The sequence below is a fragment of the Cetorhinus maximus genome, chromosome 25 (genome assembly GCF_964194155.1).
Source record: "Cetorhinus maximus chromosome 25, sCetMax3.hap1.1, whole genome shotgun sequence".
NCBI classification, from domain to species: Eukaryota; Metazoa; Chordata; class Chondrichthyes; order Lamniformes; family Cetorhinidae; genus Cetorhinus; species Cetorhinus maximus.
In genome coordinates, this window is record NC_135903.1 from 27,891,793 (window position 1) to 27,919,171 (window position 27,379).

The window sequence follows — 27,379 nt, forward strand, 5'->3', positions numbered from 1 at the left end:
TGGCTCCTTTGTCCTGAATCGGCCCTACTCCTCCTTTTACTACCCTTTTACTATTTATATGCCTATAGGAGGCTTTGGGATTCTCCTTTATGTTGACTGCCAGTCATTTCTCACAATCCCTCTTCACTTCTCTAATAGGCTTTTTCACCTCCCCTCTGAACTTTCTAATTTCCCTTGTCTCCAATTGTATTTTCTGCCCGACACCTGTCATAAGCGCACTTTTTCTTCTTTATCTTAATTTCAAATCTCCTTTTCCATCCAGGGAGTTCTGGGACAGAATTTTTCACTCGGCGTGCGGGGGCGGGCTCGACATGCCGACACGTAAAGTGATGCTCGATGACACCGGGCGTGTGACCCAACAACATCGCGCAGTCCTGCGATATATTGTTCAGTGGGTGCGCGCTGGAGTTGTCTGTGCATCCGCTGAAATGTAAACGGTCTGTTAAGGCCATTAACAAAGCAATTATTGTAATTGTTGATGCTGCCCGTCCAACCTCAAGGTTGGTGGGCAGGCGAAAAGCCCAAGCAGCCTTCGCGTTTTTTAGGAAACCTCATCCATGAACGGGATGAGGTTTCCTAAAGCTTTTATTAAATAAATATAAAAACATGTCCCAACTCATGTGACACAGTCACATGAGGGGACATTTTTAAATAAATTTTTAAACCTCTTATTTAATAATTTTAATATCGATTCAATCTCCCTGAGGCACGGAGCTCATATGAAAAATTCTGCCCCTAGATTTGTTTGTCCTACCTTCCCCTTTCGATGGAATATACCTTGACTGTGCCCAAACCAATTCTTTTTTAAAGTCAAGCCCATTGTTCAGTTACAGTTTTTCCTGCCAATCTTTCGTTCCATTCTATTTAACCCAGCTCTGCTCTTGCCCCATCGAAGCCGGCTCTTGTCCAGTTAATTATTTTTACTCTGGATTGCCTATCATCCTTTTTTATCATCATCCTAAAACATACAATACAATGATCACTGTCTCCTAAATGTTCCCCCGCTGACACATGATCTACTTGGCCCGCCTCATTTCCAAGAACCAGGTCCAACAGTGCATCTTTTCTTGTTGGATTGGACACATACTGCTGTAGAAAATTCTCCTGAACACAATCAAGGAACTCTTGCCCCTCTCCGCCCTTTACACTACCGCTGTCCCAGTCTACATTCAGGTAATTAAAGTCCCCCATTATAACTACTCTATAATGCCCACATCTCTCTGTAATTTCCCTGCAGATTTGGTCTTCTACATCCTTCTCACTATTTGGCAGTCTATAGACTACACCGAGCAGTGTAATTGCACCCTTTTTGTTCCTTAGCTCTGGCCAAATTGATTCTGTCCTTGAACCCTCTGGGACATGCCCTTTCTCCAGCACTGCAATGCTCTCCTTAAGCAATACCGCCACCCCTCCTTTCCTTTCCTATCTCTTCTGAACACCTTGTGCCCGGGAATATTTAACACCCAGTTCTGCACTTCCATAAGCTGCCAGGTCTCTGTTATCACCGCAACATCATATTCCCACATGGCAATCTGTGCCTGTAACTCCCCAATCTTATTTAGTATACTCCATGCATTCACATACATGCATAGTAACCCTGATTAAGATTTTGTTACTTTCTCCCTTACCCTGACTTTACCTATTAATTTACTAATCTTATAAACCTCATGGTAGTAACAACCTGCACACTTCCATAACCCATAGAGTAACATTCAATTATATTACATGACTCATAGAAAAACAGGCCAGCACAGAAACCAATTTATGTACAACAAAGTCCCGCAAACAGTGATTAAGATAAATAATAGTTCAACCGCTCCTTCAGGTATAAATATTAGTCAGAACACCTGAGGGCCTTCTCTGCTCCTCTTCAAATACTGCTACCTGAACAGACAAATGGAGCCTTTAACCTCTCATCTGAAGGACAGCCGCTCTGACAATGTAGCACTCGCTGGCAGCCAGGCCTAGGGCTAGATTTTTGGTTCCCGCTGACACTGGGATTGGAGGTGGGCGGGAGCTAATAATGGAGTCTTTGTGCCAGTTCCCTTACTGTATCCTGCCTCTGGGACACTTTTGTGGCAATGGGATCGAGGATCAACATGTCAACTTGCCCGTATGTGACAGGTTGCCAATCAGGTTCTTTAAGAGCCTAACTGAGGCCATTTAAAGGAGGCTGACTGGAATTTTCCAGATGGCTTCCAGATTTCTGTGGGCAGCGGGGCCAGTTTAGGTGCCTGGTGATGGACATCCAGGAGAGAGCTGGGCAGGTAGCAGTCCAGGCAGGCCTAGAGGCCCTCCTTGCCTGCCTGGCTGCAGGCCCAGAGGCCCTTTCTGCCTGCCTGAGTGCAGGAGCAGTCACAGGCTGCCCAGTAGAGGTGCTCCCTAACGATGGTGGTGCAGTTGCTGAATTTATTTTTTATTTAAATATTTTAAGATGCTGGAGAGAGGGTGCCTCCATGCTGAAGTGTCCTCTTGCTTACATACCTTCCATTAAAGCCTTTTAACATGGAAGGCCTCCAAGTGGCCTCCAACTACGAGAGTCCATCTGCCATCCTTAGTTGGACATGAACCTGCCTCCTGACTATTAACTGACCACACCAGAGAAAATCACCAGGAACAGTCCCAGCCCCTGTTTCCCGCCATCAGAGAGAAAAGTCAGCTCCTGTAGTGGAACCTGACCAGAGATGCTTATCTGTCAATAGGGGAGAATTTTCTCCTCGTTGTGGGGGCTGAGCAGGAGCGAGCTCACCGCCATTTTGCGAAAGAGCGCAGAAATCTCATGATCTCTGTGCCTCAGGGAGATTAGTTTGAATTTGAAAAATTTAAATAAAGAAAACAAAATGTTTAAGACATGTCCCCTCATGTGACAGTGTCACATGAGCTGGGGCATGTCTATGAACTTTTGAGGTGGTTGAGGTTCCATGATAAATACGAAGGCTGCTTAAGGTTGGACAGGCAGCTCTGTTAATTAATTTAATTGATATTTAAATGGCCTCAATAGGCCTATGACAGTTCGGCGGGCGCGCATGCCGACTCTGGTGCACACCCGCGAAACTGAATCTCTGAATGACGCCCAGTGACGTGGGAACGCAAGCCCGATGTCACCGCGCGTCATTTTACGCGTCGGCGAGCGGGTCCCCGCCCCTGCACGCCGACCAAAGGTTCTGGCCATAGAGACCAGAGTGCTGCCATTGATATTGCAAGCTGTTTTTATGGAAGGTGATGATGTATAAACACTCAATGAGATGATGAAAGTCATGGAAATAACTAAACAATCCCGTGGAAGATATATAAAGGTAAAAAAACAAAAGAAATGAGGAAATAAAGGGCAAGAATCCAAATGCAGAAAAACTGGAGTTAAATTTTTTTTAAAAGTAGAAACAGACAGCATCCACAAAGAGGAAAATTAGGCTAGCATTTACTTTCAGAGCTCTCCCCATTCCTCACCCTAAACAGTTTGAGATGAGGAGTTTGACCCATTGTCCTCTGTAATTCCTGCCAAGCCGCTCACACATTGTTCAGTTTGCAGTTCTGCTGAAGTGCGTACACCCAAAACGTTAGGTCTGGCAGCATCGGCGGAGAAGAGCACGGTTGACGTTTCGAGTCCTCACGACCCTTCAACAGAACAGTTCTGTTGAAGGGTCATGAGGACTCGAAACGTCAACCATGCTCTTCTCCGCCGATGCTGCCAGACCTGCTGAGTTTTTCCAGGTATTTCTGTTTCTGTTTTTGTTTTGGATTTCCAGCATCCGCAGTTTTCTGCTTTTATCACCCAACACATTAACCTGGCTTTTCTCTTGACAGCTGTGGACAGACCTCTTGTGTCGGTCTGATTTTGTTTCCCGTGTTTGAAGTCCTTTTTTCCTTTGAAGTGCTTGAGGATTCTTGTTGTATCTGTTCATTATAGTCACCTCACGAAAGCCAAAGGAGGACGAGAACGATGGGCACATTTATGCCTTTGTGTCCCGTGCTGAAATGGAAAATGACATCAAAGGTGGGCGGTATTTGGAGCATGGTGAATATGAAGGGAACCTTTATGGAACAAAGATTGATTCCATTCATGAGGTTGTTGAATGTGGAAAAATATGCATCTTGGATGCAAACCCACAGGTAAGGGAAGGATTGGATATTTGCATAATTACAACATAATATTGCTATTATTATTATTATTTGAAAATCTATTCATTGTGGGTTGGACTTCAGAAGACTCTTTACCTGCAATGCACGTTAAAAAGCTGCAATAAATACATTGTAGCCTCTCATACGAAATCCATAGGGGAGGATTTCCTCCCTGTCAGGTGAGCGGTTTGAGAGTGGGCACGTAGCCGATCGCCGCCCGTGACCAGCTGCGCACCGCCATTTTGCAGGGGTGGGCCATTTAAGGCCCACCCAGCATGATGCACACCCCGAAGCACTCAGCGCTACCTGTGCAGGCTCCCGGAGCTGCCTCAGGGAGATTAATTTGATCTGGAAAACCTGAAAAAAAGAATTTAAAAAGTTATTCAGACATGTCCCCTAATGTGACAGTGTCACATGAGCTGGGACATGTCAATAAATTTCACTAAAAATTTTCATCACATTTATAAACCCTTCATGAAACCTCATCCCGCCCTTGGATGAGGTTCCATGAAAAATACGAAGGCCGCCTGGGCTCTTCACCTGCCCCCCGCCAACCTTAAGGTTGGATGTGCAGCCCTGTGAATTATTTCAATTTGTTTTTAAATGGTCTTAATAGGCCTTTGACAGTTTGGCAGGCACACAGCCGACTCCGGTGCACACCCGCCAGACTGAAGATCGGAATGACGTGCGGTGACGTCGGGATGCACGCCTGGCGTCACCGCGCGTCATTTTACTCGTCGGTGAGTGGGGCCCATCCCGGCACGCAAACCAGAAGATTCAGGCCATAAAATCAATGCTGTGGGTAGTTACCATGGTATTGTAAAGCTGACTTTCCAGAATGAGGTTAAAATTTCATTTGTGTCCTTATACACTTTAAATCAGTGCTTCCCAAACACCCAAACGTCTTCCGAGTTTGACCCAATTTTAAAGCCTCAGACTTCATGTGACCAGAATTAAATTTTGGTCGGGGGGTATGTGAGCTGTAGACCGGGGGGGGGGGGGGGGGTGCGAGTGCTGGGGGGGGTGTGCTTTGGATGAGGAAAGGTGGCGTAAAGCGTGGGAGCTTCAGCTGATGAAGTTGGTGGGAGGAGGGGAAGCTTCAGTTGCTGGTGGGGGGGTGGTTTAGTTTTTTAACAGGGGTGGTTTTTTTTGGGGGGAACAGAATTTGAGCACCGGGCAGCTGATGAAAAGGCAGGGTTTCTCCAAAAGAAATGAACATCGGCTTTTTTTGCAGCAGCAGTTGGGGCCTCAGAGTGCAGTCCATTAGGCCGTGCCCACTAATAGAAAAACACGCCAGGATTTAAAGGGGCCTTGCAGCTGTTAGGAATCAGTCTAAGCTGCAAGACAGCCTTTGTTACCTCACAGCATGCGATCCTAAAATCTCATTGGAGCCACAATGCACCGTTTTGGGAAACTCTGCTTTACATCAAGTTCCTGATGGAGCTTACTTTGACTCCAAATTTTAATCTGAAAGTATTTGGCTCTAATTTTAGAGGTAAGAAAACATTTTGAGACTGTAAATATCAAATAAATTGATTTTTACTTACAGGTCAGTCATCACAGTTAAAGATTATTAGAAATAGTGTATATGAAAGGGCTGTGATGTGCTATAGCCACACAACAGAATAATCAACTCAGTACTTCACCGCAGTTTCAGGGTCAGCCTCATCTTTATCTATTAAATTAAAAATATATTCTGATTGCATTATTGTGAATTGCTAGCACTGCCATTCCAATATATTATCACACTCCGGGCCGAATTATACCAGCCCTCGAGTGACAGGCTGGGAAGCAGGGTTGGGGAGGGCCACAAAATATCAAGGGAAGACAGGGGAGGAGTGTGAAGTGACTGCGGCCTTCCCAGCACCATGGAATTTTATCACCACTGGGGAAGGTGGAGGACCGTCTTTCTTCCCAGTGGCCAATTCAGACCCTTACGCGACCATGTAAGGTCCTCTTCCCATTGCTATTGCTATTTTACATTGGCTGCTGGGCCCTCCACTCTGTGGCTCCCCAATGATTTTGTCAGATTTTTCAAAGTGAGCAACAGGCGCTGATACTGTGCTGATTAAACCCATCAAGGCTAGGGACTTGGAGGCCCTGCCGATCTTAATAGCAGGGCCTCATTTAAATACTCCGCAGCAGACTCCTTTAAAAGTTTGGTGTGGTGGGAAAAGAGAGAGACCACCAGGGCCTGGCCCTCCTGACCCATAGGGAGTGTTAAATAGAACAGATCCTGTGCTGAAGAGAACATACCTTGACCCGTCGGCACCTTCTGCCTTTGACCTGCTGCCGGGAAGTCCACAGTTCAGGCCTACTCTCACTTTAATTAGGCTCCCACCTTCCTTTTGCCATAGACTCATTGATTTTTAAAAAATTTATGGGATGTTTACATCAGTGGCAAGGCCAGCATTAATTGCCCCTCCTTAATTGCCTTTGAGAAGATGGCGGTGAGCCACTTTCTTGAGTACAAGTGAGTGGCTTGCTCGGCTATTTCAGAGGGCAGTCAAGTTGTTGCTGTTGGTCTGGAGTTGCACATTGGTGTGACCAGATGGGTTTGTGTTGTGATTAAATAGTTTCAGAGCCACCATTGCAGATTTGTTACAGATTTATTTAATTGTATTTAAATTCCCGAACTGTCCAGGTGAGATTGAACACAACTCCAGATCATTTGTCCAGGCCTCTGGATTATCAGCCCGGTAACCTAGACTATGCTATTGCACCCCTAGATGAACTGATTTGTACTTTTGAAATTTGAAATAGGAGGGTATGAGACTGGATTGCTTGATCCCAATATTTTAACCCCCCCTCTTCTACCAGTTAAGGGATGGTATTTGCAGGCAGTCATTAAAATTAAGGCCATGATACAGAAGGAGAAATGCAATCTTTTGTTTCCTCATATTTTGTAGGCGCTAAAGGTTCTGAGGACATCTGAATTCATGCCTTATGTGGTGTTTATTGAGGCTCCAGATTTGGACACCCTGCGGGCAATGCACAGGGCAGCAATTGATGCAGGAGTTACAACAAAACAATTAACTGTAAGTTGAATTTGTGTAAATTTATCTCTTTCCAGCCAACAGCGTTGTATCTCAATTTAATGGCAATGTTGCTATTTTGTTTAGCGAAATGAAAGGTAAGCACACCTTTTAAGTGATTAGTATAATGTTACAATCTCTGAAGAGTCTGAAACCTTTGACAAAGAAATTTGAACTTTCAGTTAATAGCTGAAAGGATGACATGTCAAGATTTCACATTTTAAGACTTTTACTGTAACAAAAGATTTAAAGAACCTTTATTAACAGTACCTTTGTAGGCAACTTATACTTTAAGCCACAAAACAGAAAATTCCCCTTTTTCCTTTAGCACAACTGAAAACATACTTCCCTGATATACTTTACACTGTTCTTTAAGTCTCCTGGAACCAATCCAAAGTCATTCTTAACTCCCAAGGGTTTACTACTGTTCTTTTCCTTTCTCAGCCTGGGAACTTTTAATCTCAGAACTGTCTTTAAAGGTGAGTTTTTTTATCCATGAAGATTCCTCCACTAGCACAAGCCAAGCAAATCCTCCAGCCATGAAATCGGTCTTTCAATCTGAGTGTGAGCTTTCACCCACATTCCTGCTTAGTGGACCACGGCATCTGGCTGTCTATGGCCGCTCTCCCTTTCCCGGATGCCGGCAGAAGCTTAACCTTGTCTGTGAGTTTTCAGGGATGTCTGAGACCGTTCCACTCTCAAAGCCATTCTCCAAGGCGATGTGCATCACATGGACCTTGCATCCAGATAGAAATGCTGATTCAGCTATCCTTGAGACCCCCAACTCTCTTTTATCTTGGAAGTAAATGGACACTTTAAATCACCACTGTTTACAACCCAACATTTTCAACACTTTTCTGGGACTTTGGAGACTCTCAGTCTGCCAACCTGCATCACAGCTGCCTTTGCCATTAGACCAGAAGACCATAAGACATAGGAGCAGAAGTAGGCCATTTGGCCCATCGAGTCTGCTCTGCCATTCAATGTGATCATGGCTAATCTGATAATCCTCAACTTCACTTTCCTGCCTTTTCCCCATAACCCTTAATTCCCTTACTGATTAAAAATCTGTCTATCTCAGCCTTGAATATACTTAACAACCCAACCTCTACAGCTCCCTGCAGTAAAGAATTCCACAGATTGACTACCCTCTCAGAGAAGAAATTCCTCCTCATCTCTGTTTTAAATGGGTGCCCCCTTACTCTGAGATTATGCCCTCTGGTCCTAGACTCTCCCACAAGGGGAAACAACCTCTCAACATCTACCCTGTCAAGCCCCCTAAGAATCTTATATGTTTCAATAAGGTCACCTCTCATTCTTCTAAACTCCAATGAGTACAGGCCCAACCTACTCAACTTCTCCTCATAAGAAAATCTCTCCATACGTGGGATCAACCTAATGAACCTTCACTGGACTGCCTCCAATGCCAGTATATCTTTCCTTAGATAATGGGACTAAAATTGTTCACAGTATTCTAGGTGTGACCTAACTCGTGCCTTGTATAGTTTTAACAAGACTTCCCTATTTTTATACCCCATTCCCCTTGAAATAAAGGCCAACATTCCATTTGCCTTCCCCATTACCTGTTGAACTTGCATGTTAGCGTATTGGGATATATGCACAAGGACTCCCAAACCCCTCTGCGCTGCAGCCTTCTGCAGTCTTTCTCCATTTAAATAATATTCAGCTCCTCTATTCTTCCTGCCAAAGTGCATAACCTCACATTTTCCCACATTATGGCCAGAAAGTTACCTGTCTCGGGCGGGCTGGGTGGGAGCGGGCGGGGGCAGGCGTGGAGCCGATCGCCGTCCACGATCGACTGCATGTCACCATATAACGTGGGCGGGCCAATTAAGGCCCGGCCAGCGTGTCGCACAGCCGGTAGCGCTAGCGCTAGCTGTGCGGGCGGGGGGAGGAGGGAGAGTCGGGGAGCTGCCTCAGGGAGTTGATAGTACAAATTTTCAATAAATGATCTGAAATCTCATTTAAACATGTCACCTCATGTGACAGTGTCATATGAGCTGGGACATGTTTGTGTATCTCACAAATTTCATTTAATTATTTTTAAAAATTTTTCTAAAACGCTAAGGCTGCCTGGGTTCTTCGCCTGCCCACCAACCTTAAAGTTGAACGGGCAGCACTGTTAATCAGCTTAATTAGTTTTCTATTGGCCTTAACAGGCCTTTGACAGTTCAGCAGGTGCGCAGTCGCCTCCGGCACATGCCCACCGAACGAAATATCTAAATGGCGCGTGAAGACGTCAGGACGCACGCACGTGTCATTGCTTGTCATTTTACGCGTCCATGTGTTGGGCCCGCCCCTGCACGCTGACGGCAATATTCTGGCCTATTTTCCATCTGCCAAGTTTTTGCCCACTCACTTAACCTGTCTATTTCCCTATGTAGACTCTTGTGTCATCCTCACCACTTGCCTTCCAAATCTATTTTTGTGTGAGCCACAAACTTGGCGACAGTACATTCACTTCCCTCATCTAAGTCATTAATATGTATTGTAAATAATAACCAGCATTGATCCCTGTGGCACTCCATTAGTTACAGGTTGCCATCCCGAAAATACCCCTCTTATCCAAACTCTCTGTTTTCTATTAGTTAGCCAATCCTCTATCCATGCTAATATAGTACCCCCAACACCATGGGCACTTATCTTATCAAGTAGCCTTATGTGCAGTACATTATCGAATGCCTTTTGGAAATCCAAATATATTACGTCTACTGGTTCCCCTTTATCTATCCTGTTTGTTACCTCCTCAGTGAATTCTCATAAATTTGTTAGGCAAGATTTCCCCTTCATGAAGCCATGCTGACTCTGCTTGATTAGATTGTGTATTTCTAAATGCTCTGCTATCACATCCTTTATAATAGACTTCAACATTTTCCCAATGACAGATGTTATTGTCCAAGGGCAGGATTTTTCACTGAGTGGGTGGGTGCACGCCCCACCCGCTCGAGTGTAAAATGACGTGCAATGATGTTGGGCGAGCGTCCCGATGTCATCACGCACTCACTTGATATTTCGGTCGGCGCGCGGGAGTCAGCAGCACGCCCGCCGACAATTGAAAGGCCTATTAAGGTTGTTAACAATGTAATTGAACTGAATTTTTCACTGCCCGTCCAACCTTATGGCTGGCGGACAGGCGAAAAGGCCACGCGGCTTTGCATTTTTTGCGAAACCTCATCCACAGGCGGGATGAGGTTTCGATCCGTTGTTAAGAACAATTTTCATATTAATTTCTAACATGTTCCTGCTCATGTGGCAGAGTCACATGCGGGGACAAGTTTTTTTAACATTTTTTATATCTTCATCTCCCTGAGGCAGCTCTGTACCTCAGGGAGCTTTTCCAGCGCGCACTCGCGCTCATGTGTGAACTTGCGCTCTCGTCTTCCTACCATCACCACCCCTCCCCGACCACACAGGCAATTCCGAGCGCCGAAGCGTGCATTTCACGCTGGGCGGGCCTTAATTGGCCCACAGCGTGAAATCGCGGTCCGGCCCCGATCGCAGGCAGTGGTCGGCCTCCTGACCGCCCCACTGAGCCCGCCCGACGAGGGTAAGAATTTGCCCCAAGTGTGAAGAGCTTGCACCTTCTTCAAATAAAATAATCTGCAAACCACCGCCTCCCCGCCACCCAACCAACCCCACCACCAAACCCCCAGTCTCTAACAATCAAACCACCTAGGCTTTGAGCCAGACAGACTTCAGAGCAGGTTTTATGACCCCCTTCATTTTACATTAAAGACACAGCCCCAAAACATAACAACTTTCAGCTTCAAAATTGTAACAATAAATAAAGGAGTTAGGTTCACTCCAAAAGCCATTGGACACAGTAGGTACTTATGTCCTTTTCACAGGTTAGATTTGAAACTGAAATCTGAAGATGAAGGAGTACACGCTTGGGGGGAAAAAAGCCAACACTTTATTTGTATTATATAAGTTGTGCAAGTTTCAGTAACCTTTTAAACTGGGTCATATACCACAGAAAACAGGCTGTTCTGTGACAATGTGACAACTTGTGCTGGTGATGAAGGAGCATTCAAGTATGATGAATTGTGCATGTGGAGCATGCCTGTCATATTGATGGCGCATATTTCATAAACAACTAATACAATTGACTTGTGTGTATATCTATCTTGTGATAATGATATAAAATAGTCTGAATCTGATACACAACATATATTGATAACATCAGCTTTTATACAATATCTGCTCCCAGTCCTTGAAACAACATGTGTCAAAGCAGCACATGAACCCTTAAGAAGTTGATTTGAATTTTCTCTGCCTTATTTAAGCGCCCTATTAATTCAAGATATTAAACATCTGTCAGTTACTGAATTGCGTCATTTCCGCTCTCAGTTTTTTTTAGAACAATTGGACAGATTACAGAATGGAATGTGGAACATTTTTGAGATCAGAGAACATACACCTTCCACAGCATAGCAACTAAGTCCTTCTTTTATATTTCTTTCAAGGACACTGATCTGAAGAAAACAGTGGATGAGAGCTCCCGTATCCAGCGAGCATACAGCCACTACTTTGATCACACCATTATGAATGATAACCTCGACAAGGCCTTCCAAAAACTTCGGGCTGCTATGGAGAAACTCTGCACAGAGCCCCAGTGGGTGCCAGTGAGCTGGGTCTACTAACGCTTTCCAAAGGATAAAGGAATATGGTTTACACAGAGCACCATTAACATTATAGAAAAGGTCCTTTAGAATTTAAGAGGGCCCCGTTTAGGCTGGTCATAATTGGGGCAGCAGCTCACGGTGACAACAGTTATATTATGTCAATCAGCAATGGAGGTGATCTAAAAAGGGTTTTAAATGAAAGAATGGGAATGCTCTCCAGCTACCATCATTTTTATTTTGCGAACAATACAGGGATCAGGCAAATTTAAGATTTTTGGGCTGCAGTGTCCAAAGGTTAATGGCAAATTTTGCTGACTCCTATAAGTCCATTAATTATCAAATAAAATCACAAGAAGACCAAGGTTTCACTTATTCTTTGTGGGATTTCAGCAGGAAAATGAATAAATTGTTCCTTATAAAGGAAAATAGTAATGGGCACCTTTGTGTTGAAATTCAAGGCATCCATTATTTTTTAAGTTTCTGTTCCTATTTAATTTTTTGCAAAGAACTTCACAACGATGAAGGTGGGAGTTTGGATTCAGAGTTTATCAGGATTCTAACTTGTAACTATTGCCCTTACACCAGGTGAGATACATTAAACTGTACAGATTTGCACTGACCACAGGCTGCTGGATACTGAAATCTTGGTCCTCATGCAATAACTGTACACAATATATATTTAAAACTGTGCAATAATCACACATGAAAGCTTTACACAATTATAAGAATTTCATTACTGTTTCAGAGGCAGTAAACTATTGGAAATATGTTAATGTCTTAATTAAATCATGGATAAAGGATTTTGTACATTAACGTGTTCATGTGATAATACAGCACAGCATGGTCTTATCCCAGGTTTTGCCCTGTTTGTGACTCCTACAAGTGTTCATTAAATTGGACACTGCTTATTGCTCTGTACTGGCATTGGGAATTTATTTTCCACAACTCTTATTCTATAGGACTTTTTCAACCAGATTTGAACTAACATTTATTAATAACAAGCGTCCTCTACAGGACAGTATCTCTTTTTATTGGCTCACTTGGACTATATTTTAAAAACTGGATAAAAGTTCTAATTGAGCCTTCTTAGGATGGAAAACCGTGTTTCAGTTCACTGCTAAAGCATACAGGCTTTAGTTCCCACTCCCTGTCCCATCAATGATAGATTTTATATTTTTTTTTACGTTTAATATCATTTGGTTGTAATTTGTTCAGTGTGGTTATGCCTAAAATAAAATAACCAATTTCCTGTTGCCTTTGTGAATCTCAGCTTCAGAGCTGTAATGATGTGGATTCATGCCCTTGAGATGTGAGCTGTTCATTAACTTTAGCTGCAACATATTGACAGTTATCATAGAGTTTTATTTTATACCACTGGTGCTGGCTGAAATCACAAGCCAGGTCTTCAAGATGGAAAGTTAGACATTTACCAAATTTTCCCTCACTCCTTCCCAATAAAATAAAACTGAAGTGAAATAGCGATATCAAAAGTTTACAAGTGCGAACACCCATCTTCCTTGCTAGTGAATGGACAAACAGAACAATCCAATCCAATGAACAATCCACACACTCATTTAATAATACACATTTCACTTAGTATGAATGGAGTATTTGTATGGTATTATTCCCACAGTCTTGTTTAATATTTTTACTAAAGTACTGCAGAGATGTCCTGTTTATTTCACCGAATCCATCTGTGTAAACTCCTCAGTTTATTTACATCAACCCTTGAGCTCCTTTACTACATACATACCAGTCAGTTAGCAGTAAATAAATTCAGGAATAAAATCCCTCCAGTCTATAATTTTACTGGAAGAGCAAATGGGAGTATACAACCCAGAAAATCTTATTTGGGCCTTGTGCTTTTTCACCAAAATTAACAAGAAGAATTTCACCTTGTGGATGGGTGATTAATCTTTTGTAAATGATGGATTGCAGAGAGTATTGCTCATCCTTAAGTATCTAGGCATTCTTTGTAGATTTTGTTTTTTAATGTATTTCCAGTGCTAGCCAATTGTAAAAAAGATATTGCTTCTAGTGATTAAAATCAGACCCATCCTCTATAGTTGTTCAGTTAATATATTGAAGATCATTTTTTAAAAATAAATCCCTGGGAAGGGGTACTTTTAAAAAGTTGTTTTTTATTGTATTTTTAACTTTGTAACAATTAAAAAAAACTCTATATATGTAACGTGAAGGAATTATCAATGTAAAAAAGATTCAATTATAGATTTACTTTGAAAGAAACAGATGAAATAGTATACAATTGCTGTAAGTGTACGATTGTTGTAGGCTGAATTTAGCAAAAGCCAATGTATGTATAGTTTTGCAAAACCAATGTTTTCTTTGGAACTTTACCGAATCATGTTTTGCTGAATGAAGACTAATCCCTGTAGATTAGTAGAATTGTAAAAATTTGTGATCACTCTCTCGGCTTCAGCTATTTTAATTTAAAGTTCAGAAGAACACCAAGAAAAGTCGTGACTTGCAAGCTCCCATTTAGAAGGAGGTTGACTCGGTTATATTTGAAGTGGTGAATTTAGTTTTGCCTTTTGACCGGCTCAACCGCGGAACATAGGATTACTTTTTAACTTGTTTAACCACATACATTCCAAACCCATCAGGATTTTGTCAGGATTCGCCACCAGCCAAATGAATTGCAATGGTGTCTTCTATTCCTGCATATATTCCTGTGCTTCTCAAAAGCGAACGGAAAAACAATCTCCTGGCATCTCCAGAACTATTAAGTGCATGTGGGAGGTTTGGTATGAATGTAAACATGAGAGTTCCTTTGCACACTATTTGATGCAAAATTGTAAATGCCTTCTTCACGAACGTCTTTCGAACATTGTAATTGGTGCACATAGAAAGTCTTCTGCTACCACCTGTACATTATGAAAATGGAGCAAAAATAATTTCTTTAAAGCCTTCTGCTGTGCATCAGAGTTGGTTCGTGTTTAAAACTCCAGTTTTTGAGAGGGGGAAACTTGTTTTATTCATTCGTCCAAACTTTAATGGCTAAAACTATGTCATCGGGTGCCCAAATATTGATGCATGCACTAGACTTACTTTACTCCTTTCCCCCAACTCTGACCTCATGTGCTTCACCACCCACACACCACCACCACCGCCCCTCCCCTCCCCCCCACCCCCCTTAGCCCCACCATTGGCTCCTGAGACTACAGTTGCCTGGTTCCCAGCCTCTGGGGTTCCTGCCTTAGACTCCCCTTCTTTCTAGCTCTGTCTCCTCTTTAAAGAACCTCCTTGCAGCCCAATTCTTTGATCTAATTTCATATCTAGCCTCCTACTATTTCCTTCTTTAGCTCAGCACCTCAGTGACATGCATTTGGATGTTCTTTATATATATAAAATACACTACAAAAATTCAAATTGTTGATGTGTTTGTTTGGAATAAACAAAACTTTCATTTATCATTTTCTATAATCACACAATCATTTTGAAGCACCATATCCAAAAAATTCCTGTGATTAAATTAAATCTAAGTGGCCACATTTCCATTTGAAATTTTTAACCTGTCGGTTTTATGGTAAAGATTTGAAGCAGCTTGTGTTTACAAATCCCGAGATCTATCTTTTAGTGCATGATGGAAGCACTTTAACAAGATCACCTCTCAATTTGGTAACAATGGTAAGAAAGAAAAGTGAATTGATTATATTTTGTCAATGGCATTGTGTATGATTTTAGGATATCAAGTCAGTCCTTGACCTCTGCATCATCAGAAAACCCAACACCTTCCTCAGAGGCACTGTTACAGCATCGGTTGTATCCTTGTTCACATTGATAAGCAGCTCCTAGATAAGACAATGTCCAAATCCCATTCAGGCATTTCATCTATCTATGAATTAATGTGTAAGATGCATTCAACACTGCAGTTGCTAATTAGCTCCATACCTAACACACGTAGTTATTTTTATGTAATCAAAGGTGGGCACTGTAATCAGAGCACAGCACTGCACGGCTGGTGGTGCTGTCTTTTGGATAAGATGTTAAAACTGGACTCTCATCTGTCTGCTCAGGTGAATGTAAAAAATCCCGTGGCACTATTTCGAAGAAGAGCAGGGAGTTATCCCTGGTGTCCCGGCCAATATCTATCCCTCAATCAACATCACAAAAAACAGATTATCATATCAACAGGTCATTGTCACATTGTGAACCACATTCATAAATGTTGACAGAATATGGATTTTAGTCTGTGATGCTGACACAACCAAAGCAGCAGAAGAAATGTAACATTTGTGGAGGTGCCTTACATTAAAGCGCTTGCCCCTGTAGTTCAAGAGTGAATAGAAAGAAGGGTAGCACATTTTCTTCTCAATTTATTGCTACATTGCTAAAAAATCATCCATATTCCACTTCATACACAGCAAGGTTGGTGTTTCAGAGTGTTTTGGTATTGTTTTTCTTGGTTCACAAACCATTTACCTTTGATTCTGATTTTGTGTCCACAGAATGAAAAGTTAATGGAGATAATGGGAGATTGTTGTGTTCTGTCCATCCTTTGCCATAGTTTAGAAAGAGGGCGTCACAATGTTACACTGGGCCCCAGGATTCGACTGATCAACTGGCTGATCCAAAGTACCAAAATTACAAACAGCATCTTTAGCAATATTGCTGACTGGTGACCCCTTACATGAACCTCTCTCATAATCATTAGGTTCATTTAATTTTGACTGCCCAAAATATTCAACATTTTCACATTGTTGACTTCAAATTTAGACTTCTAAGCAGCATTTCACTTAATCCCTGAGTGAATTTAGCATCATGTTTTAATCAAGGTTCAGAGGTCTATATTGCAACTTTTGAATATAATTTTCTATGATGGGGATTCTGACATTTTGAACAACATAATTTCTAAAATGTTTTAGCTTGTGCTTTAAGAAGTATTTTAAATCTTAAAACTGTTCTCCATTAATAGCTATTGAGGCATTATTTAGATATGTTACAGATCAGTACGGCCTCCGATAAATAGTGTGACATAAGTAGAACATTGTATGTATTATTCATATGCTTTAAGCACACACACAAATTATTACTGAATGTATAACCTTCCACAATGAAGGTAGGGTATGGTGCTGATACTTTACTGCAGTTTTCAATTGTTGCAAGAGATCTCGTAACTCATTCACACATGGAGCATTCGCTATTTGAGAGTCTGTTACTGAAAAATGAATATCACAACTTAGTCACAAGTGTGTATTGTGTGCATCATTATCCTACATTATTTGATACAGGGTACATCTGGATTTAAACAAATGCAAAATTCTGAAGTTTACCATTCACACCTAAAGCTTGATTAGGAGTTATTTAAGTACAAGACCAATATACTTTTGTCCCTGCTGATTGCAACATTAGAACAAAATAGATGTGGGGTTTCTTGACTTGTTTCTCATAAGATGGCAACAAACTCAATTTTCTCTTTATAAATAATGTTTCTCTTCAACACATTAAAAATATTCAAGTAAAAGTTGTTATTTAGTTTGTCAGTTAGATGCATATAAAAAAAATTGTAACCACATTTCTTTTTACTTTGCCTAAATCTACCATTTACCTTATCTTTGCCGAAAAACAATTTATAGTTTTAATGTGATTTTAAAAATAAAATTATATTGGAGAAGTGTATTTCTGATTTTTTTTTAACATACACGGCAATTGTATATTACCTTTCAGCTTCCTTTAAAACTTTTTGCCTGCTCCAAACAGTGGGGAAATTTCTGTATGATGTGCACATTGAGATTATTTGTATTCTGGTCTAGATTTTACCTTTACAAACAAAAGTAAGTCAAAATATTTTTCTTAGTAGCAACAAGATGTAATTTGTCTTATAACGCAAGTGATTCAGTGCATGTTTAGTTAATACCGTGGTTACTTTTTGTATTCATGTCTCAAACAAATTGTGGACAGTATTTTTGGTTGTAGCTTTTTCTAAATGAAATAAATAGGTCAAACCTTTACATTGTACGAATGATGAGGCATATTGTGTGTGAATATACAGTATTATACCCTATTAATGGTAAGTAATGTCACTTCCTGTGCTCGCTAAGCAATAGTATGTCTTTCTTAAAAGTGAAAGAAAAATCCACGTTGTCTGTAAAGTTACTGTTGTTATTTATCTTTAATTGTTTTTTTTTACACATGTTTGGAGTATCTATTGAATGATCACCGTTTAAACTGCAATATTATTGTTGTAACGCAATACTTCTCTGATATTCCCAGGTCTATTCATGTGTTATGTACTGGAGTTGAAATTAGATTTAATTGGTTTATTAATGAAGTCTACAGAGTTTCACTGTTGTAAAGAAGGGCCATTATATTATTCTTACTTTATGAAATATTTATGTATTTCTAATTTTAAAATAATTAAAAAAACAAGTTATTGCCAAAAATGGTGTGTTTAAGTCACTTGCTCTATCATCCATGAGTTGGTATTTGTGAAAGAAATGGTACACTGACAGCTGGCTGCCTCAGTCATTGATAATTAGACTGTGGGAGGTTGACAATGGGGGAAATATTATAGCTGAATCTGATCCTGTGCTCACCTGATGATGATACACTTCAAAATTACTCTTGGGGAATCTTGACCATTTTTCCTTTACAAACCCAGGGGCAATGCTGTTAATAGTAGAGCATTTCACAACCCTGGTTGAAACCACCGGACTCAGTATTATGACTTTATTTAAGGAAGATCCAGCCTACTTTCAGTATGTGTGGAGGGAAAGAATGTATAACACTCTCAGCCATCATTTTGAATGCAGTCCCCTACTGCTCCCATCCCTACTGGAATAGAAAATTGTGCTTATATGCTGACAAAGAAAATGGCCTGGATTCCGTTGTAGTAATGACAGTGAAACTGCCAACATTCACCATCATTATTTCAGCAAATCCAGAAGTTGCTGTTTGTGAGCAGAGGCGCCTTCAAAGATTGTGTAGTAACGGTTCCCTCAGACTGCAATCTCCCTGAAATCATGGCCAGAATTTTCCAGCTGATGTGCGGGTGGTGGAGCCCGCACGTCAGCGCTTAAAATGTGTCGTGAGCGTGCCGACATCACGCGGAATCACGATATTTCAGCCGGCGGGCACGCTCAGCACTGGGGCGTTTGCCCACCATCGATTAAAGGCCTCGTTAAGGCCCTTAAACTTGCCAATTGTCCTGGATTTTGAGGGGCCCGTGCGAACTTCGGGTCGGCGCACGGGCCCAGAGGGCAGGAGGTTTTTAATAAAACTCATGCAATGTCGGGCTATGTGGACTCAGAGGGGCTGTTCACGTTTTCCACGAAGTTTTGATTGCTGAAAGTGTTTAAAAGTTACCTGTGTGATTGTTAGCAGTTCTCATCGATTTCCAAGAGCTTCTTGTGTACTTTGAAACCAGTCTGCAGACAGTTATCCTTCTCGGGCCTGCAGCTTTCCGGAGGCCTCCATTTAGCCTGGGGGTATGGGTTCTGACCTCTCCACTGGAAGCAGCTCCCCTAAGGAGGAAGGGAGGGACAGAATAAGGAGGAGGCCAGGACTGGACAATCAGCCTCCAGAGGAGCCACCTTTGGGAGGCCAGGCGCAGGCACAAGGGGCGCAGGGCCAAGAGGTTGTCCAAGGTAGAGGGGACCGCAGAAGACGCCACTATCCTGCTGCCAGGGTATACAGGCGGCGAAGCAGTTACTTCAATATGACTGAGGTGCAGTGCCGAAGGAGGCTCCGACTCTCAAGGGAGACAGTCAACTATATCTGTCAGATGATTGGCCCTGAGATCTCCCCTAACTGTGTGGATGGACACCCCATACCGGTGGCTCTGAAGATCACAGTTGCCCTCCACTTCTATGCCTCTGGCTCCTTCCAGGGCTCAGTGGGTGATCTTTGTGCTGTCTCCCAATCAGCTGTCCACACTTGTGTCAAGCAGGTTACAGATGCTCTGTTCAGATGAGTATCCACCTTCATCCACTTCTGCTGCGACCAGGCAAGTCAGGCACAGCGAGCCAGAGGCTTCGCGGCCATTGCTGGCTTCCCCCGCGTCCAGGGTGCTATAGACTGTACACATGTGGCCATAAAGGCACCAGCAGGTGAGCCCGGTGCCTTCGTCAACAGGAAGGGCTTCCACTCCATGAACGTGTAGATAGTGTGTGACCACAGGATGCAGATTCTGCAAGTCTGTGCAAGATAGCCAGGCAGCTCCCATGACGCCTACATTCTCAGACACTCCCAGGTGCCGGGGCTCTTCAGTGCTCCGGCTCGGCTGGATGGTTGGCTGCTGGGTGACAAGGGCTATCCCCTCAGAAGGTGGCTCATGACGCCTCTCCGCCATCCAAGAACAGAAGCTGAGCAGCGCTACATTAGGAGCCACGGCACCACAAGGGCTGTGGTGGAGAGAGCTTCTCAAGATTCACTTCCGTTGCCTGGACCACTCAGGGGGCACACTCCAGTACCCCCCCAGATCACGTCTCTGTGATAGTGGTAGCATGCTGCACTCTGCACAATCTTGCGCTGGAAAGGGGGGGATGCAGTTGACGATGAAGACCTTGATGCCCTCGTTGAGGCTGCACATGATGAATCCAGCAGTGGCTCAGAGGATGAGGAAGCACAGGGCGATGATGAGGGGCAGCACGCCGACCCGCTACTGCACCAAGGAGGCAGGGACACCCGGGACAATTTAATCCAAAGAACCTTCAGCTAGCTCCACACACATGGATTAGCAAGAACAGTATGCCTGGCGCTTCCACACGTGGCACTAAGGTGCCACATCTTTCACCTGTTCAGCTGCAACTAAGGGCTTAGTATAGAAACATCAAAGTCCACTCAAACACTCATGATAACTATGTGATAAAGAAAAATGCACCACAAACGAAATACCCTCAGCCATGGTCACAAAAGTGGACTTTATTCTGTCCAAAAGAAAACCAAACAACAATCCATTGCAATAAGAAAAATTTGGGTCGCTATTCTACGGTCAACACAAAATCACCAGTGACAAACCCGTGGAGTGCCTAACGTGCCTTATGCTTTCGTTTGTGGGTGCTACGTCTTGGTGTCGCCCCATTGCTCAGAGTGGCTTGAGAGACAGCCTGCTGACTCTGCTGTCCTATTGGCCTCGATGACCTTGGCGGGCGTCCTCTGGCCCGTGGAGCCTATGATGGCTGCGCCTGGGAGGGAGTGGCCAGTTCCTGAACTGGCACCTCCCCAGTTGTTGCAGCCTCAACGGAAGAAACGTTGACTGGCAGAGGGGTGGAGGAGCTGCTGCCCTCATCCGGAGCACCCTGAGAGGAGCTCGCAGCGATGACAGGCAGCTGCTGTACCAACGTGAGGTCACATTGGACCTCCCTGTTCACCACAGATGCATGGGCACCGAGTGCCGACACTTGGTGCCTGCAACATCTCCCACATTGGGAATGACCACCTGTGGCCAGTACCGCTGTGAGGGCTTGCAGGTCAGAGCATATCCCAATCATAAAATGTTCCATCCGATTGAACCCCCTCTCTATGAGAGTCACCAATTTCTCATTGGACGATGCCTGAAGCTCTGCCTTGAGGTTCATGCCTTCACGTGCACTCTGCCTGGACTCCTCCGTCACAGAGACCAACTGAACCATTCCCTCATGCAACCCTGCCAGATGCAAACGCACTTCCTGCCACCTGTCCTGCAGCTGCTGCATTGGTGACAACTCCAGAGGCACGTCATCAGTGCCGGACTCAGCAAGTGCCTGGTCCCCTGCAGCCCTCCGGCTGCTGGAGCCATCGGCACTCTCTGCCCCTACCATCTCCTCCAGCAATTGTGAAGTGCCGTCTCCACTGTGACCCAGAACACTAGCCAACGGTAAAGTCCCCACTGAGGTGTTTGTGGCTGTGCTGGTGCCTGGCTGGCTGAAATGATGTGCCACAAGTTGCACTTGTTGGCCCTCAGGTGTAGAGGGGGGGCTGCAGGGTCGATGGGCGCGTCACTCTGGTGGTGATGCTGAAATTAACAACAAGGACAGTGCATCAGTTAGCGTTCAGTCAGTAACACCTTTCATCCCTTTCCCCCCAGCCTCATAAGTCGCTCACCCTTCAAGACCCTAAGGAGACGAACATTGGTGGGGTGGAAAAGAGTCAAGAGGAGACCCAACCATTAAACGCACATGCAGACAGGCTGGTCAGATGGCCTCAGGAATGCCACATGGCATGTTATGTACCATTGGAGTGGGGAGAGTGCAGAAGTACCGACCTGGATGCATTCTGGCCTGGATAGTTGCGGGGCTGAGGAAACATCGCAAACAGTTGCGACATTTGCCATGGATCACAGGAGATTGAGAGGTCACATTATTGGCCTTCATTCCGTTTGTAAGGGCATAGACCGGGTGGGCAGAAGGCAACATTTCCCCTTGGCGCAGGGATGAGTAACGTGGTGGCATTTATCTAAGTTGAGTGCCATGAGGTTCACAGCTGAGGTGCTGAGGACCTTTTGGACAGAGTAATATGGGGCGCACTGGCTGAAAGGGTGGTGGAGGTTCAAACCCCCAAAGATGCAATAGCTCTTTGGCTGTGCAGCAGCGATCCAATGGTATGTTAGACCATGGTGATCGTGGTCATAAATGGGATAAGGTGACTTTGTAAGGTGGTGAAGACATGAATCCTCAAGGGGACGAGGGTCCCTTCTGTATGACCCACACGTCAGAGTGTCTCAGTCTGTGAATGAGCATTGTTTCAGCATTAACGATTGTTGCAACCATCAGTGGTTTGGATGGTGGGCAGACAGAGTGGATGGGACTGTGGACCTCAAATACCTGGCTGCTGGACCCCAGCCTCGCCGCCCCCGGCCGCCCTGGCCTCCTCCCCAGCTCCATGGCCTGTTCTTCAAATGGTGTGAGGCGCTGTAAGAGGGTGTGCCCACCTCCAGTCCTCTGGCGCTCCCGGGCATTGTGCTTACTTTTTGCCTGCAAAACAGAGAAGAGGATTTATCGGGACTGATCGCTCATGTACTCTGCACGCGCACGCCACACCCCAACCACAGGGCCTGAGGCCTCCAGCGGCTCCTGTCCACACTACTGGTGATCAGTCCCCAGAAGATAGTACAGCTGGTCCCAACCCCCTCCCCCAACGGCCACCTTGGACACATTCGGCGTCCATCACTTTGAATAACATACTGGTCTGAGCACCCATGGCAAGGAGGCACAACTAGGTGGGCGGCTGAGGCCAGCAGATGGCACTTGAGGCTCCCCTTTCACCATCTCATCACCATCAATATGACATGTGTTGGGGTTCTGAGTATGTGTCTAGCTGCCTCCCCTGCAGGTTGCCCCCAGACTACTCAAATGCGACAAACACCAACATATGCTGTGGGGAGAACCCATCTACTCCTCAACCACTAAGGCTGATGTAAGCATGGTCAGTACCCATTTGCCCACCCAGCATGCGCCAAATGTCCAATGCAGTAACGACAGCAAGACGTGGGGGGGTGGTTCAAAGGCTAAGACTGCCTTCTGGGTCAAATGGCCAAGGCTGACATGGTACTCACCCTTCCAGAGCGCAGCAAATCATTGAATCTTTTGCGGCACTGGGTGCACATCATCGCAGTGTCGCCAACCTCCGCCCACACCTGGCTGGTGACATGGCGGGGAGTCCTCCACCTCCTCCTCCCCCCTACCCCATCCTCCCTCCCCCCAAATCATCCTCCAGTTACAACCCCTGTCCCCGGGAGTCGCTAAGACGCTGGGCGGTACTTAATTGACAAACTGAGCAAGCGGAAAGTTTTGGCCCTAGAAATTGACAGGAACTTCCGTTGTTAGACTCGCTAGTTGTTAAAAACTTTTTTTTAAAGACCTTGTTGAGTGAAGTTAGCTGGGTTTTTTAACATAATATTTGTTAAACATCCTTACTGGTCCTCAAAAGCTCATTTTATATTTGTGAATTATAAAATTTTTCCGCGATGAGAATTTTTGGAAGTTTTTTTTTGGACAGGTTGTTTATTTTGACAGTTAAAATATTCAAATAGATTTTGCTATCTGAAAAGTTATATTTAAATTGACTGCAAGTGCTTTTAACTTCCTGATTGTAATAAGAAAGAACAGTCCGTTTTAATGAGTCTGCTTTACTGGTGTCACTGCTGGAGAAGATCAAAGCATTTCCTTGGTACAGACACTTGCCGGAACAGGGAAACCAGTCTTGCACATGTCGCTATAGAAAAGCAGCAATGAAGTGAAATATGGAAGGAACAACTATGAGACGGAGACAATAAAGAACAATCAATGGCAAAGACAGAGAAAAGATGGGAAGAAAATGAAAGCAATGAAGAGAATAAAGTAATTGAGCTGAGCAATGTTAAAACCCGAAGTCAGCGAATGAAGCAGTTCTGAAAGTGAGTAAAGAGGGAAATCTTAACTTCTACAATTCAATGGCTTTGAGGAAATGAAGTGTGCTGAAAATTAATGCATTAATCCCCAAAGTTGGCAATGCCCTAATTTTAATTGATCTATATTAGACTTTTTTTAAAAAAAATTGAAGCATGGTTCTTCACTTTATCCATAGCAATTGCCTGGCTTCATCTGGCCGATGTTAAGGAAAATTAATCGCGAGCTGCATCAGATTTCATTAGCTCCAAATTAAGGGGCTAGGATGGTAAAAACACCACAGTCTCTCCTGTTTTCTTGCAACATATTTGCAGTCCACCACTGCTGGAACCTTCCATTTGCTACTCCCTTTAGAGCACGTTGCACTGTGCTTCTGCATCTCTTGCAGATTTCACACCATACCCCCACCATCCACCCACCCACCACTTACTGCTATTTACACCCATACACAACCAGCACCTGTAGGCATGGCTACGTTAGCTGACTGCCGCCCACTGTAAACCCCATCCTCAGAATCCTTCCGCTCCAGCCTGTAATGGTATCCATTCCCCACACGTTCACCCAAAGTAGCCTTGCAGAATGCCTGGCTGATAGAGATAACACTGAGACCTTACCTTGTTGTCGCCACCTTTTACCAGTCAGGGCTGACAGCCCTTAGATCCCATGAAAAAGCAAACACGCCATAAAATTCCAGTCAACAGCATGCAAATTCTGGTTATTTACCTCGTAGACAAGCAGAATTGACATTCCATCGCAACCTGGGAGAAATCCACACTCCATATTTTCCACCGCTTTTAAAATTTGGAAGTGACATTACCATGTCAGACTTCAGTGTGAATGCCTCCTCTCCGTAATTTCCTTGTCATGTGAGGGTTTTTGCTGTTAACCTTTATTGAGTGATATAGGCTGGAGGAACTTGGTCATGGGGAGTCTGATATGATGTGGAATGGTGTGGTAATGGAATGGTGGATCCATGTTGAAGATGAGGAAGTTCCTTTTAACTGAAGTAAAGTCTCAGAATATGGTCCTTCTCGTTCTGTCCAGATTTACACATATACATGAATATACGATATATGAACACATGAATTAGGAGCAGGAGTAGGCTACTCAGCCCCTCGAGCCTGCTTTGCCATTCAATAAGATCAAGGCTGATCTGATTGTAACCTCAACTCCACATTCCCACCAACCACTGATAACCTTTCACCCCCTTGCTAATCAAAAATCTATCTACCTCTGCTTTAAAAATATTCAAAGACTCTGCTTCCACTGCCTTTGAGGAAGAGAAGAGAGTTCTAAAGACTCACAGCCCTCTGAGAGAAAAAGAAAATTCCTCATCTCTGTCTTAAATCCTCTTATTTTTAAACAGTGACCCCTAGTTCTGGATTCTCCCACAAGTGGAAACATCCTTTCTACACCCACCCCGTCAAGACCCCTCAGGATCTTTTATGTTTCAATCAAGTCGCTCCTTACTCTTCTAAACTCCAGCAGATACAAGCCTAGCCTGTCCAACCTTTCCTCATAAGACAAACCACACATTTCGGGTATCAGTCTAGCAAACCTTCTCTGAACAGCTTCCAATGCATTTACATCCCTTATTAAATAAGGAGACAATACTAAACATGGTACTCCAGATGTGGTCTCACCAATACCTTGTATAACTAAAGCATAACCTCCCTACTTTTGTATTCAATGCCCTTCACAATAAAGGATAACATTCTATTATCTTTCCTAATTACTTGCTGTGGTAATCTTAGGTGCAATACACCTTTAAGAGAATGTGAGCAGATTGACTACGTGACTGTATCACCCAATTGCTGTGTAGTGCAGGCTACGTTGTAAATCAGTAGTGTAGAATGGGTTCTGGATCAAGAAGCATGTGTTTGTGCTCTGTTGTTTATATGAACAAACAGCATATACTTCTCCACACAACAGTCTCTTCGTCCACATCGTTTAGTTTACCGACCAACACCTCAGTAGATAAGCGCGCAACTGTGTTCGCTGAGGAGAGCAAACCCTTGGTAACAACATAACACTTGCTATAATTGCACATTAATCTTTTGCGATTCATGCCCTAGCCCACCCAATCCCTCTGCAGGGCTTTGCAATCTCTCACCATTTAGATAATAAGCTTTTTTATTCTTCCTGCCAAAATGTGCAATTTCACATTTTCCCACATTATACGCCATTTGCCAGATCTTTGCCCACTCACTTAGCCTATCTTTCTCCCTTTGTAACCACCTTACGTCCTGTTCACAACTTACTTTCCTACCTATCTTTGTGTCATCAGCAAATTTAGACATCATACCTTTGGTCATTTCATCCATGTCAATTATATAAATTGTAAAAATTTGAGGCCTCAGCACTAATCCTTGTGGCACACCACTTGTCATATTTTGCCAACCAGAAAATGACCCATTTCTGCCTACCCTCTGTTTCCTGTTAGCTAGCCAGTCTTATATCCATGTCAATGTGTTACCTCCTACATCATAAGCTTTTATTTTCCACAATATCCTTTGATGTGGCACCTTACCAAATGCCTTCTGGAAGTACAGTACATCCACCAGTTCCCCTTTATTCACAACACATGTTACTTCTTCAAAGAACTCCAATAAATTGGTTAAACATGGTTTCCCTTTCACAAAACCATGCTGGCCCCTTTCTGTTTACCTTGAATTTTTCCAAGTGTCCTGCTATAATGTCCTTAATAATAGCTTCTAACACTTTCCCTGAGACAGATCTTACGCTAACTGGCCCAGAGTTTCCTGTTAATTCGGTCTCCCTATCTTTTTAAATAAAAAAGTTACATTCACTATTTTCCAATCTAATGGACCTTCCCTGAATCTAGGGAATTTTGGAAACTTAAAACCAATGCATCAACTATCTCACTAGCCATTTCTTTTAAGACCCTAGGGTGAAGTCCATCATGACCTGTGGACTTGTCAGCCCGCAGCTCCAACACTTTACTCAGTACCACTTCCCTGCTGATTGTAATTTTCTTGAGTTCCTCCTTCCCTTCCATTTCCTGATTTACCGCTATTTCTGGGATGTTATCTGTATCTTCTATAGTGAAGACCAAAATAAAATACCTGTTCATCTGCCATCTCCTTATTTTCCATTATGAATTCTCCAGATTAACTTTCTGTAGGACCAATGCTCACTTTGTTAACTTTTCTTTTTTAAGTAGCTATAGAAACTCTTACTGTCTTTATATTTCGAGCTAGCTTTCTCTTGTACTCTATTTTTTCCTCCCTTA

The 27,379-nt window shown here is 43.5% G+C and overlaps 1 protein-coding gene across 7 annotated transcripts in view; it reads left to right on the forward strand.

Annotated features, from left to right (window-relative positions):
- Window positions 1–14,923, forward strand: part of LOC144667987 (MAGUK p55 subfamily member 2-like) — a 645,437-nt gene extending 630,514 nt beyond the window's left edge. For all 7 annotated transcript variants that reach the window (XM_078529676.1, XM_078529674.1, XM_078529672.1 and 4 more), the window contains 3 exons: window positions 3,908–4,110; window positions 7,029–7,157; window positions 11,642–14,923. In XM_078529676.1, the coding sequence (XP_078385802.1) occupies window positions 3,908–4,110; window positions 7,029–7,157; window positions 11,642–11,818 (509 nt within the window). In that variant the 3' untranslated portion in view covers window positions 11,819–14,923. The remainder of the gene's footprint in view (window positions 1–3,907; window positions 4,111–7,028; window positions 7,158–11,641) is intronic.
- Window positions 14,924–27,379: the final 12,456 nt, after the last annotated feature.